The sequence below is a fragment of the Hyperoodon ampullatus genome (assembly GCF_949752795.1).
Source record: "Hyperoodon ampullatus genome assembly, chromosome: 8".
Classification (NCBI taxonomy): Eukaryota; Metazoa; Chordata; class Mammalia; order Artiodactyla; family Ziphiidae; genus Hyperoodon; species Hyperoodon ampullatus.
The window spans coordinates 76,336,448-76,350,175 of NC_136921.1; the positions used below are offsets into that span (position 1 = coordinate 76,336,448).

At 41.5% G+C, this 13,728-nt stretch overlaps 1 protein-coding gene across 1 annotated transcript in view; it reads right to left on the reverse strand.

Moving 5' to 3' along the window:
- RBMS1 (RNA binding motif single stranded interacting protein 1) overlaps positions 1 to 13,728 on the reverse strand; it is a 128,361-nt gene that overhangs the window by 90,908 nt on the left and 23,725 nt on the right. Inside the window, exon 2 of the mRNA XM_079710728.1 lies at positions 912 to 1,087. Coding sequence (XP_079566854.1) covers positions 912 to 1,087 — 176 coding nt within the window. The remainder of the gene's footprint in view (positions 1 to 911; positions 1,088 to 13,728) is intronic.

Sequence of the window (13,728 nt, forward strand, 5' to 3'; positions counted from 1 at the left end):
GAGAAGAGGAATAGGAACTTTGGGAATAAGAATGCCCAGAGCTTCCCTGGTGGTGCAGTGGTTGAGAATCCACCTGCCAATGCAGGGGACACAGGTTCGAGCCCTGGTCCAGGAAGATCCCACATGCCGCACAGCAGCTAAGCCCGTGTGCCACAACTACTGAGCCTGTGCTCTAGAGCCCATGTGCCACAACTACTGAGCCCGCGAGCCACAACTACTGAAGCCCGCGCACCTAGAGCCCGTGCTGCACAACAAGAGAAGCCACTGCAATGAGAAGCCCGCGCACCGCAACGAAGAGTAGCCCCCGCTCGCTGCAACTACAGAAAGCCTGCACGCAGCAACAAAGACCCAACACAGCCAAAAATAAATAAATAAATAAATAAATTAAAAAAAAAAAGAATGCCCAGAGCTGAGCGTGAACAACCCGGACCACAAAACTACAGGTGTGAGTGAAGACAGACTACCTTTGCCCCCCTGGCATTAGAGTTTATACCCATTTAGGATTAAGTTAGACTGTAACTACCTTTCTGACAAACAGTGACAACTAAAGTTTCTCTTATGATGAGACAGAATGGCCCCGAGAGGTGCTTCCACAAAATATGAGCACTCCTCAAAAAGGAACCAGCTGTGTTTTTAAACAATTCATAGCCTGCTTCTCATGCGCCAATAAAGTCAAATTCTACTGAGCAAATGCTCCAATTTATCTTATTATATAGGCATTCTGTTGATCGTAATGCTGACTGAAAAAGCATCCAAGGACTGAAAACTTAGAAACCCTGTCAACTGTGACCAGAATGAGCATTCACAGATTTGTCTTGTACTAAACCTCTCTTATAACACAATTTATCTCACTCTGTAATATGATCAAGGAGATATTTAGGAGCTAAACACAAGGAACAACTTCTACTTACGGCTGACACAGCTTCACCAGGTCCTGGTCTGTGGTGTTGGGAGGCAGCCCCCGGATATAGAGGTTCGTTTTGCTTAGCTGATCCCATCCTGAGCTGCTACTGCTACTACTGTTGTTATTACTGCTGGTGGTGCTGGGGCTGGGAGGGGCCATGGGGTGGGCTGGGACCAGAGACTGCTGGAAAACAAAGACGGCAGCGTTAGAACGCCAGACAGAACCGATTCGGCACCATTCAGAGGCTGTATGACCTCCCAACCAAGGTGAAGTTACCAAGATATGCATACAGATTTATCTTCAGCTACTTTACCGCAGATTTTAATTTACACCTTAAAAAAGATCTGTTCATTCTACAAAAATACCCTCTCCTTCAACATGAATAATAGGATTTTACTCAGCAGAATATTCTCTACCTACACCTGAAACAGGACTAAGTTTTTGTAAGGTTTTATTCACATACTTTAAGGAACACATCTGATACTCAAAACGAACTTGCATAAAGTTACTGATAATATCATTTTAGTCTACAGTCATTTAGAAATCACTGGACTTTTGAAAAGGTTTTCAAATTCTGAAGGACACTTGACTGAAAGTTGCTGACAATTTTATTGAGCTGATTCTTAAAAAAAAGAGGGGCTTCCCTGGTGGCGCAGTGGTTGAGAGTCCACCTGCCGATGCAGGAGACACGGGTTCGTGCCCCGGTCCGGGAAGATCCCACATGCTGCGGAGCAGCTAGGCACGTGAGCCGTGGCTGCTGAGCCTGCGCGTCCGGAGCCTGTGCTCCGCAACGGGAGAGGCCACAGCAGTAAGAGGCCCACGTACCGCAAAAAAAAAAAAAAAAAAAAGATTACTCTTCAAGTGTAAGAAAGTTAGAGTTCAGTCAAGGGGCTCAAATACGGAAGACTTCACCTAGTTCTAAGACAGGCCCATGGCTTCCTTGAGACATCCGGATAAGATTCACAGGTCGGCTGCCTTTCGCTCTGGCTAACCTTGTGAAATTTAACCCCTGTGAGAATGGTGTAGAAGCTGGAAACCTTCCCAGGCCTGGCAGCAACCAAGGTAACTTTTACAAAGCCTGCAAGCCAGGCTCGGTGTGGTTTCAGTCGGCAGCCACCTAGGAAGAATGTCTGAAAGTGTACTCACATCAGATAATTGTTAACCAATCGAAAGAAACCACAGTTCTCTGTCCCTATGCCACACACATGACCTTTGAGGAAGTTAAATGGTTCAGTTTGACATGGGAGTCAGCACACCCCAAAGTGTCCTCACAGCAAATGCTCTGCAGTTTCACACCACGACAGGAATTTTTTTTACTTCACATCTTCTAACTAATAAAGAGACTAACCAAGGGCATCACTGACACTGAGTAACAGTTTGAAGATGTAAAATTAGTCACCAGACATTCAACAAAATTTTCAAATCTTACAGCTTGATTTTTACTACCATAAACAAGAAAATGAGGCATCTCTAGGACACAATTAAATTCCACTTTAGAAAGTTCAAAAAGTAGACCCCCTGCAATAAATATAACCTTGCTGACCTTGTCAGCAATCTCAACTTTCCAGGATAGATTATCTGGCTCTGCACCCAGTTTCTGCCACGGCCACCCTAACTCCACAGTATCCTGAGGCACTGGGCGCCTCATGAATCTAGACACGTAACCATTTCTTCATGGCCTATACTATGAAGATTGTTCTTCTCACTGCCCAGCGCCTTTGCTAAATTAAAATCAGAGTCCAAACACCACTTTATCTCAAGGGATTCTTTTTCAGAAAGGAGAGTTGCAAGAAGGGTTAACAACAGTCAATGTATAAATGAAGGCTGAACTTGAACCAGGAACATCAGCACTGCTTAATCCAAACAAAACCTGCCTGAGATCATATCCTATCAAATCTATTTGATTTATGCCCTTAATAAGCAGTTGAACTCAAATCCTTTCCTCTCATCCCTGTTTTTCTCTAAGGGATAAAAAAACTGCTTTCCAAGTATAAACTAAGCCCTTCTCCTGCTCTGCCACTGTTGGCACCTCAGACCCCCAGCTGTGCCACACAGAGGTCTGTGTCCCTTCTCCAAAGTCACTCAACGTAACTGCTAGCTGCAACCTGCAATCAGCCAGGCACCCTCTATTTCTCACTTCAGTGGAGAACAGAGGGGCTGGGAAGTTAACACATACATCGCCACCCCGTCCCTAGCCTTCGATTTACACAAAGAACTGACAGTTGCAGACATCTAGGCAAGACTGCAGTTTTTCTGAAATCACCTCTGATTCACATCCGAGAACCTGTGCTTGCCTCAAACACAGCTTTTCACCATAGGACCTGGTATGTTCAGCGTTGCAGTCGGGGGATGAAATGTAGTCACCTGGCTAAGCCTTGCAGGGGTCTGACAGAAGCTGTGGATTGGGTCCATGCCCACCTTGCAGTGGGATGACACCACCCAAAGAAAGTGAACCAGCAGGCATCTGAAAGACTGCATCCCAAGTCTGCCTCAGCTCTCACCTCTGCTCTTCTCTGGGGTGGAAAGTGGAGTGTCAGGCATGGACTTACACGATGAAAAGAAACATGTGGACGTGTGAGTTATCTGGAGATCTCTTGGACATGAAGGAGCAGGCTTTTATTTATGTATCTATATTTGGCAGAAGCAGAGCCGTGATCTACGCAGCTGATGGAAGGCGTCTTTGACCGGCCTCCATATTTATGACGGCAATATCTTCCTGTGCTGGAAGTACGTGGGGAGCATATACAGTCTGTGCCTCCCCACTTTCCCTCTAACCTACTCTTTGGGGGAAAGAAATCTCCTAGTATTCCTATCCCAGCTGGGAGAAGGGAGTTCCCGAATGCATCCTGAGGAGGATGACTGGTCTCTGGTGAGTCCTGGTGACCAAGGTTAAATTCAAATGTATTCTATTATCAACTCTCAGAAATAGTTGATGACTAAAGAGAAGAAGCATTAAATTAGTCCAAGTTGTCCATTTTCCATTTTCTGGTACAGAAAATTTTAGATCAAAGTTTGAGTTTTTAAGAACTCATTGAAATTAAAAATTTAAATCCTGGGGCTTCCCTGGTGGCACAGTGGTTGAGAGTCCGCCTGCCGATGCAGGGGACGCGGGTTCGAGCCCCAGTCCGGGAAGATCCCACATGCCGCGGAGCGGCTAGGCCCGTGAGCCATGGCTGCTGAGCCTGTGCGTCCGGAGCCTGTGCTCTGCAACGGGAGAGGCCACAACAGTGAGAGGCCCGCGTATCGCAAAAAAAAAAAAAAATTTAAATCCTGATAAAGACTTCCTCATGTTCAAAAACGAAAATGCAAACACAATAAAGGAGTTTATTCCAAAATATTCAGAATGGGTTAATAATAATTGTAAGAGCAGGGTAATAATTATTGTCATATTCTGCATGTTTCAAATGTGTCAGACACTATGCCATGTGTCACAGTGCCATGCATCATCTTACTTAATCCAATCGAGACAGATGCATTATTGTTCTCCCATTTTGCAGATCAGGAAACTGAGTCTCAGGAGACGTTAAGTAATGTGCCATGGTCACACTTTTAGTAGGCAGCAGGGCTGCAATTTGAACTCAGATCTGCCGGACAACAAAGCCAGAGCCCTTAATCTGTACTCTAAATGGCATCCAAAACACTGTGTATATCCTAAATGAACTATTAATATTATTTCATTTTTCTGTGCCCAATCTTCCTGCAACTTAAATTATGAAATTCAAGTTTTTCTGAAATATGACACTTAATACCATTGGTGGCTAAGTTTTTTTAAGAAAAAAAAGTCAAAGGTGCCTTTAAGTTAATTTAATGAGCAACAGTCAACTTGTGCTTTTTTTTTAACAAAACCCTTAAAAAGGTCAGTTTTTAAAATTCGACCTTATAAATCTTTTCATTAAAAGAATTCTGCAAACAATTTTGGAAAGCTACAGCACGTTACAGCCAAACATGAGTCACCATTTTAGGAAGGCTCCACTTAACCAGTGAAGAATGAAACCTTCACTCCCAGACTGAGACACAAACACTGACAAGTCTTTATCTACAACTTCAGAACCCTGATCAATTTAAAGCAATTACACTTTGTAGTCAAGTGCCTCAACAGCATGAACCGCAAACTTAAAAAAAAAAGAGAAAGAAAAAAAAAAAGCTTACAAGTGGACGATATTTTATCAAACTCCATTTTCATCACTGGTTGTCCTTTTACATTTTGCCTCTCAAAACCCCTAAGCTGCCCTAGAATTTGAAAAGACACTCCCCACCTTCCACCCCTTGGATGAAGCATGTGGACAATTTTCACAAATTCAACCTATTTATTTAAGGAACTGGGTGGCTGAATGACCACAGCTAAGTGCTGACCCATCCCACAAGAGCCTAGGAGTCTATAGCTCAGGCTTCTCTGGCCTAATCTCACTGCTTCAGGTCAGGTAAACAAGATACCTATCAAGTTATCTATCCAAGGGCAGGGAAAACAAGCTAATTCAGTTTTCACAATAACATTTAACTAGGCTGAATTCGCATGCCTAAAGTGATAGAAAAATAAAGTTGGTGGTGAATAAATGGGTGGCTCTGTTAGCAGAGCCTCTCTGCACTCCCTGCAGGAGTGGGTGGGGGCACCAGCAGGAAGAGGATTTGTCAGCACTCAGGGAGGACTTCCTGTGTGGACCACAATCAGGGAGGACTTCCTGTGTGGGCAGCACTCAGGGAAGACTTCCTGTGTGGACAGCTCTGATGCCTCCATCCCACCAGGAAAGCCCACTCACCTCCTACACTAAAAGACAGACACACAGCAACTACACATATGGTAAATCTATTTCTCTCCCCATCACATCACCCCTCACCCCAATGCACATTAAGAAGTCTCTTCTATATAAATGCAAATCTAAGTCTCTTTTAAAAATGGGATTAACCACATGTGAACTAAAAATATATTAGTAATCATGTACATTGTTGTAGATTTCTATTCAGCAAAGAACAATTAAAAAACAAAGACCTGTCAATATAAATTCTATTGTCTTATTTCCTTCCTACTTCTAATAGGCTTAAGAATAGTGCTCTGACCAATCTTATAGCTGAAGTTGTTCTTCCCTCCCCCCTCACTTAGTAACTTTCCTAAGAATATACTTTGAAGGGAAGGGAAACCTAGTATCTGCCTTTTAATTACCCTCAAGTCTTCTTTAAGGCTGTCATCCTTAGAGTTTAAGGTTATAATCTATAATCCCTGTCCCTACCCTGCCACCCCCTACACACACACACACACACACACACACACACACACACACACACACACACACACACAACCACCACCACCAAACAGCAGGGAGGTTTACCACATCAACTATTTCCTTTATCCAGAAGCAAAATAATCATGACAGTTGCTCCTGAGAGCAGACAGAAGTCATGGACATCATCATTTCTCCAGGAAATAGTATAATATCAAGCCTGGCGTGAACTGAGTACTACACAAAGGCACTGTCTAACATACTAATGCCATATACTGGTTCTTCTCCCAAAGCTTTCAATATACAAAGGAAATTTAATAATTTAGGGGAATTATGGAACGGGGATGGGGGGCAGATCATCTAAATAGGCCAATTTTGTCACAGTCAGAACATTTTTGTTGGTTTGTTTCCATTTAGACATCTGAGTGGTTCCAAAAGGGCTAGGAATAATAACTGAGAAAGATAAAGTTCCTGGCACAGGGAGCTGGGAAAGTACACAGCTGAGAAGTGGGAGGTGAGTTAGTGAGAGATGAGTAGCTGGCCAGGAAGCAGATGTTCTTCCGGGTAGGCCAGGAGGCGAAAGGACAGCACCGACATTAGCCCAGAACAATGGTGCCCCTTCACACATGCAGGGTCTTACTCACCCATCATGTGGGAAGGAGGACAAATGGGCAGATATCAGGTAATCCCATTGGATGCCAGGATATCAAAGCTTAAAATCACATAGCTAATTAGTTAATGAACTGGGTCTCATATTGTCACTGCCCCTGGTTTGGAAACAAACTTTGTAGCCTCAAACTATGAAACTGAGCAATAGGTTATTCAGTATTTTTTTGCTGGATTCTGTCTGTCGAAGCAGAGAGGTCCATGTTGTTATGTTAGCTATTTAAAAAACCTAAAACTAAAAATTCCCAAGGCTTCGTAATTAATATTCACTAAGATAGTTATCAAATCTCATCCTTAAATGTAAAGTTGCAATCTCTACATAGAAATCTCTTTACCTAAGTCCATCAGATAAAAAAATAAATAAATTTCAGACGTGCACTGAAATTTTAAAAGGTACCATTCCGGTGAGTGATGCGGATAACGGAGGAAGCGAATGAGTGTGTGGGACCCGGGATTGGTGAGAAATCTGTATCTCCCTTGCAGTTTTGTTGTAATCCTAAAACTCCTCTTAAAAAAGTCTTTAAAAAACAAAAAAACAGGGACTTCCCTGGCAGTCCAGTGGTTAAGACTTCGCCTTCCAATGCAGGGGGTGCGGGTTCGATCCCCGGTGGGAGAGCTAAGATCCCATGTCTCGCGGCCAAAAAAACCAAAACATAAAACAGAAGCAATATTGTAACAAATTCAATAAGGACTTTAAAATTGGTCCACATCAAAAAAAAAAAAAAATCTTTAAATATGTTATTCACCGGAAAGCTGGAAGGCCAAGAAAGTAAGTGAGAGGCTTAAGACAACGGGTTCAAAACTTCCTTACCAGAAAGCACATTCATTAGGAAGGAAAAGCTTTTAACAGTGGGCTCCTGGACTTATCTACCCTTAATTGCATCACGTAAAATGGTGTGGTATGGTATGGTTTCTAAAAGTAGTAAGAGTTCAACCAAGTTCTCATCCCTGAGATGAGAGGAGAGGGATGAGAGGGCCTGGGACAGAAAGGTTGAAGGCGGCTTCACTGAGGGAGTGGATGGCTGAGGGGGCTGAATATTAACGGCAAGTCATTAAAAACAGAGGAAGGGCAGTCCTGAAAGGGGTGGGTGTGTGGGGAGAGGAGAAGAGCCAGCCAAGATACAGACAGGAAGCATCATTCCGCATGAAGCCAGGGAAAAGACCAACCTCTTTTCCTTGGTCTCTTCCCTTGGTTGGCTCAAGGGTATGCTAGGACAAGCTGATGTTTGGGATGGAGAAGGGGTGGGGGGTGGGGATGACACTAGAAAGGTAGGAGGATTACCTAGAAATCGATATAGAATATGGATATAATGTCACACATGACTGTTCAGAGTCTCACAGGGAGAATAGAAAATTTAAAGATGATAAATGAAGAGCATAGCTCGTGGGGGACATAAACCTAAGGAAATTCTCCCCCCTCCTCTCTACGTACAAAAGAAAAATGACTGAATGGAAAAATCTGCATATCTGGAGTCCAGTCTTGCCTTGGCCAGTAACTGGAGCATCATTTCTGGGCAGCACAAGGTCCTCGCCTGGGAAATGAGCAGGTTAGACTGGGTGATTTCTAAGCTCCCTTCCATTTCCGAATTCTAAGGCTGGATAATGCTTCTGGCTGTCTCCAACTAAGGCATATCATGACAGAACCCAGCCAGGCCCCTGGGTACTCTTATCTACCTGCACCAACAGCCAGAGAAATGGAGTAAGAGGTTGAATCAGCAGACCCGAGAAAGAAGACTCACCCAGCTACATGCACAGCTAGAAGACAGACAGGAGTCGCACTGTGGTCCCACCTCCCTACACCACTTAAGCCAAGCACAGAGTCCCTATTTAGCCACAGATGTTTATGAGGAAATACAGTAAATACAGAAGCTATACTAAAAGTACAACTAAAGTTTAAAGAAACAAATTAAAAAAATTTTTTAAGATATAATATTCAGAGTTCTTATAGCCAGAGTGGTCTTCAGGTGAAAATATCATAGCTGAATAACTTGGACCTATTGAGACTTTTTGTTGGTTAACAGCCTCACATCTTTCTGTTTCAACATGTAATCAGTAAAAAGTTGCATTTCACGTTCTATTTAATCTCTTATATATCAAAAGACCATGTAATAGCTCCAAAACCACCTTAAAAGAAAGTTCATAACAACCAGCTATTGGAACACGGTAAACAGAAAATCCTGCCAAACTCCTGGCACGAAATTGATTACTCTTCTGGATTCTGAATGCAGGTGCACAGAGAGTGTTTTTATTCTCTTTCTGGGTCTCAAATGAAGAATTTTCAAATCCACACCTGTTTTGTTCCTTGACACAGAGCCCTGCAAAGGGACAAGAACAAACTCTTCCTTTTTACTCAAAATAAATTGAAAAAAGGAAATTTCCTAAGGGAAGTGCAGCATTACCTTTATCATGACAGCTCAGAACACCTCTGCAAAGCCTGAATTTCCTGCCTCGCCCCAATGGAGTTAGGATACCAGCATGGTCAATTTCCTTCTAGCTGTTTTTGTTTTTTTAACATCTTTATTGGAGTATAATTGCTTTACAATGGTGTGTTAGTTTCTGCTTTATAACAAAGTGAATCAGTTATACATATACATATGTTCCCACATGTCTTCCCTCTTGTGTCTCCCTCCCTCCCACCCTCCCTATCCCACCCCTCTAGGTGGTCACAAAGCACCGAGCTGGCGGCTGCTTCCCACCTAACTATCTATTTTACGTTTGGTAGTGTATATATGTCCATGCCTCTCTCTCGCTTTGTCCCAGCTTACCCTTCCCCCTCCCCATATCCTCAAGTCCATTCTCTAGTAGGTCTGTGTCTTTATTCCCGTCTTACCCCTAGGTTCTTCATTACCTTTTTTTTTTCTTAGATTCCATATATATGTGTTAGCATACGATATTTGTTTTTCTCTTTCTGACTTACTTCACTCTGTATGACAGACTCTAGGTCCATCCACCTCACTACAAATAACTCAATTTCGTTTCTTTTTATGGCTGAGTAATATTCCATTGTATATATGTGCCACATCTTCTTTATCCATTCATCCGATGATGGACAATTAGGTTGCTCCCATCTCCTGGCTATTGTAAATAGAGCTGCAATGAACATTTTGGTACATGACTCTTTTTGAATTATGGTTTTCTCAGGGTATATGCCCAGCAGTGGGATTGCTGGGTCGTATGGTAGTTCTATTTGTAATTTCTTAAGGAAACTCCATACTGTTCTCCATAGTGGCTGTATCAATTTACATTCCCACCAGCAGTGCAAGAGTGTTCCCTTTTGTCCACACCCTCTCCAGCATTTATTGTTTCTAGATTTTTTGATGATGGCCATTCTGACCGGTGTGAGATGATATCTCATTGTAGTTTTGACTTGCATTTCTCTAATGAGCTGTTTTTAAAACTCTATGTACAGTACAGTTTGTATCTTCTAGCATTTTTTGTAAGTAAAGAATTATTGCTGAGATTGCAAAGTCCTCAGGGTGGAAATTACCTATTTAAAAATATACTTTCTTTACACTACACAACACTTATTGAAAGTACTATAAAGTGATTAACTAAACATAAAGTTAGAAAAATATGAGCCAGCTTACCCCCAAAAAACCCCAAATGAATTTTTTTTTTTCCAAGATGCAAAGGGACATGTGAATAAGCTTGCAGTATTATGGTTTCACAAATTAGCCCCTGGAGAAAAAAGCATTATCTGTACTTTCAGGAAACTGAACAAGTATTTGAAATCTTCCCATAATAATAATAATACAAAAAATGAAATCATATCTGACCGTGTTGTGATTTGTATATAGCCAAAGTAAAACATCAACAGGAAAAATGTTTGAGTTACTACAACTCAAAAAAATTAATAATCACATTTATTGCTTTTTCATGGTAAAATTTAGCAGTTTACATCTGACGCAATATGGATAATTAGTGTAGGACAGCTTTTTGTTATGTATCTCTGTGTATGTATTTCTACGTAAATGTCTGTGAGCAAACAGAAGGGATTAAGCAAATGGTTGTCTCTGAGACACAAAGCACAGTGGCTTTTTTTTTTTTTTCTTTTTTGCCTGAGATCCACCTAAAAAATTTATTTTTTGCCTGAGATTGAAACACTGTATACACATACAGGCAAAGACGTAGAAGTTATTTTCCTTTACCGTATAAAATGTACCCTAACAGTACCTTTTCTTGCCTATTTCCTTAAATAAGAAATGCTGGTAGCGACTTAGTAGTGGCCTACTAAATTGATTCCACACCCCACTAATACCACCACTTGAAGGTTACAAAACAGTGTTCTGCTGCATTTCTCAAACTTTGATGTGCACAGGAATCACTTGCATTGTTAAAATGCAGATTTTGACTCAGCCACTTGGGTAGAGCCAAGATTCTGCAGTTCTAGCAAGCTTCTGGGTGTTGCCCATGCATAAGGCAGGACTGAAGGCAATAAATACTCTTGGTGAGTGACAATGAATTCTGGAAAGGGCCCTTTCCAACTTTAAGAAGGAGCAAGGTGCATCTACCCATAAAATGAAATGAAAACCTCTGTTCATCTGCTTTCCAGAGCTGAGAGAGACATCAGAGATCATGCAGTCCAGTAATTCTCAACTGGAAGTATAAAAGAATATTAAGAGATGGGTGGGGAGTGGAGATAGGGGCAGTATTTTTATTTTTACTCAAGAAGGCTTGACTTTTAAAATGTTGATAAACAGTGATCTAATTCAATACTTTACTTTTCAGGAAACCCCTCTGAGGCCCAAAGAAGTCAAAGCATGTATATGTCCAATGTCGTACAGCTAATTCAAGGCAGAACTAGGTCTCCCTTCCCACCAGTGCTGTCAAAAGGCACCAGCCCTTACTTGCTACAAAGATTGTAGCAATTATAATGGTACATGCCAAGTTTTCTCAATGAGTCTTAAAAAGGAAAACTGATGTGCTAGTCTTGTTAAGGCATCATAGAAGAAGTATGTATTTTGTACTGCCTCTTTTACACCTCATATTTTATTTTAATTAATTAATTAATTTTTTACATCTTTATTGGAGTATAATTGCTTTACAATGGTGTGTTAGTTTCTGCTTTATAACAAAGTGAATCAGTTATACATATACATACGTCCCCATATCTCTTCCCTCTTGTATCTCCCTCCCTCCCACCCCTCCAGGCGGTCACAAAGCACCGAGCTGATCTCCCTGTGCTATGCAGCTGCTTCCCACTAGCTATCTATTTTACGTTTGGTAGTGTATATATGTCCATGCCTCTCTCTCGCTTTGTCACAGCTTACCCTTCCCCCTCCCCATATCCTCAAGTCCATTCTCTAGTAGGTCTCTGTCTTTATTCCTGTCTTACCCCTATACACCTCATATTTTAGATTGCTTACTTGGATGTCCAAGTGTATGCGAGACATCCAATTTCCTGCTCACCAAAAAAAAAAAAAAAAAAAAAAGGAAACTCACACCATCTATTAAATTTACAATTCAAAATTCCTAAAAAATTCTTGTGAATGCTACCACTCTATTTTTGTGTTTATATTAAAAATTTGTGAATAATATAATCACTATCTGTACCATCTACAAGAAGATACACAAATCAAACAGATTAATTATAGCAGTTTGTTGCCTTTCTGTCAGAGAAGTACATTCAGGGTCAACTGGCAATTTAATAAGCTTAGGTTAGAAACCTTTGAAAAGTCTCTAGAATTGTCCGCCCACTCTCTAATCTCCCTATGTATGTCACAAATTCACTCACTTAAACCAAGAAACTTTAACCCTCAGTTTCCTCACAAAGAAACTAGAGACTTGGAAGATTTTCCTTTCATGTATTCCAGTGTCTGGTTTTATCCTAAAGCTTCACAGTGGCTATACTCATATTAATTCTCTAAGACGAGCTGGTTTTCCTTCAGAAATCCCCAAAGTTATGAGAACCCTGCTCCCAGTAGCTCACCAGTATACTTAAAGAACCGTTCCTCTTTTGACCTGAGTAAGCAGTTCTTCATTTTTTTTTTTTGCAGGAACAAGTTTTCTTCCCTGTGGGATTTCTCTTGTATATTTAGACTGAATATCCACTGCTTACAGCAGCCCAGAGACTCTCCTCTCTCTTGTGGAGCCAGCCCATGCACTACTGCTGTCTAATCACTTCAGGACTGATGGTATCAGCCTTGGAGTACCTGGGTGCCTTGGAAGGTAACCAACCCAAGTGCTGGCAAGGTTCACTCCTCTCTTCATCTTTTCTGAAGTAGATAAACTAACATACAACTTCATTCTGCAGTAAGTGGAATCTGGGAAACGGTTTCAGTATTTATGTAAACCAGACAGGACTTCTTTTTCAAAAGAAAAATTATTTCACAATACTCTTTGTTTAAAGTAGGGATTGTTGCTCAAGAAGAAAAAAGTGAAGCTATTCATCTTCCTGAAGACCCTTTTATTTTCTGTTGCTCAAGTTAATCACAAAGCATCAGTTTCATTTGAAACTGATTGAAAATTGAAAATTTCAGAGGGACCTTCTTTTCCAAGAAACCTGGGACAGTATGATTCAAGTTCTAGCTCTCGGTAGAAAGGAGACCTGGAACCTCTGTGAATTTGGGGGGTCGGGTATGGGGGTCACACACCCCACAGCAGCACAGCTCCATTGAGCCTTTCCATCCCCTTTTCCTCTCCTTATATTTAGTTTCACTATGTAGCATATAAAATATCCTTTACCTTTGCTTCATGAAATCAAACATGCAATCTTTCATTCTCAATCATGATCCTAGATTAACCTAATTTATTAGTGACAGGTACCCAAACTGGATTTCATAAATCTCTGTCCTTCTAAATGCACAAGAAAACGACGTCATCTCTTCCCACCCATCGACAAAGAAACACAGTGGTGAAGACAATTGTACCTAAATGGAAATTGGCTTCAGGAGACTCTACACTCGATGACCAGTGATGAGGGGCCAGCTGTCGGCACCCACC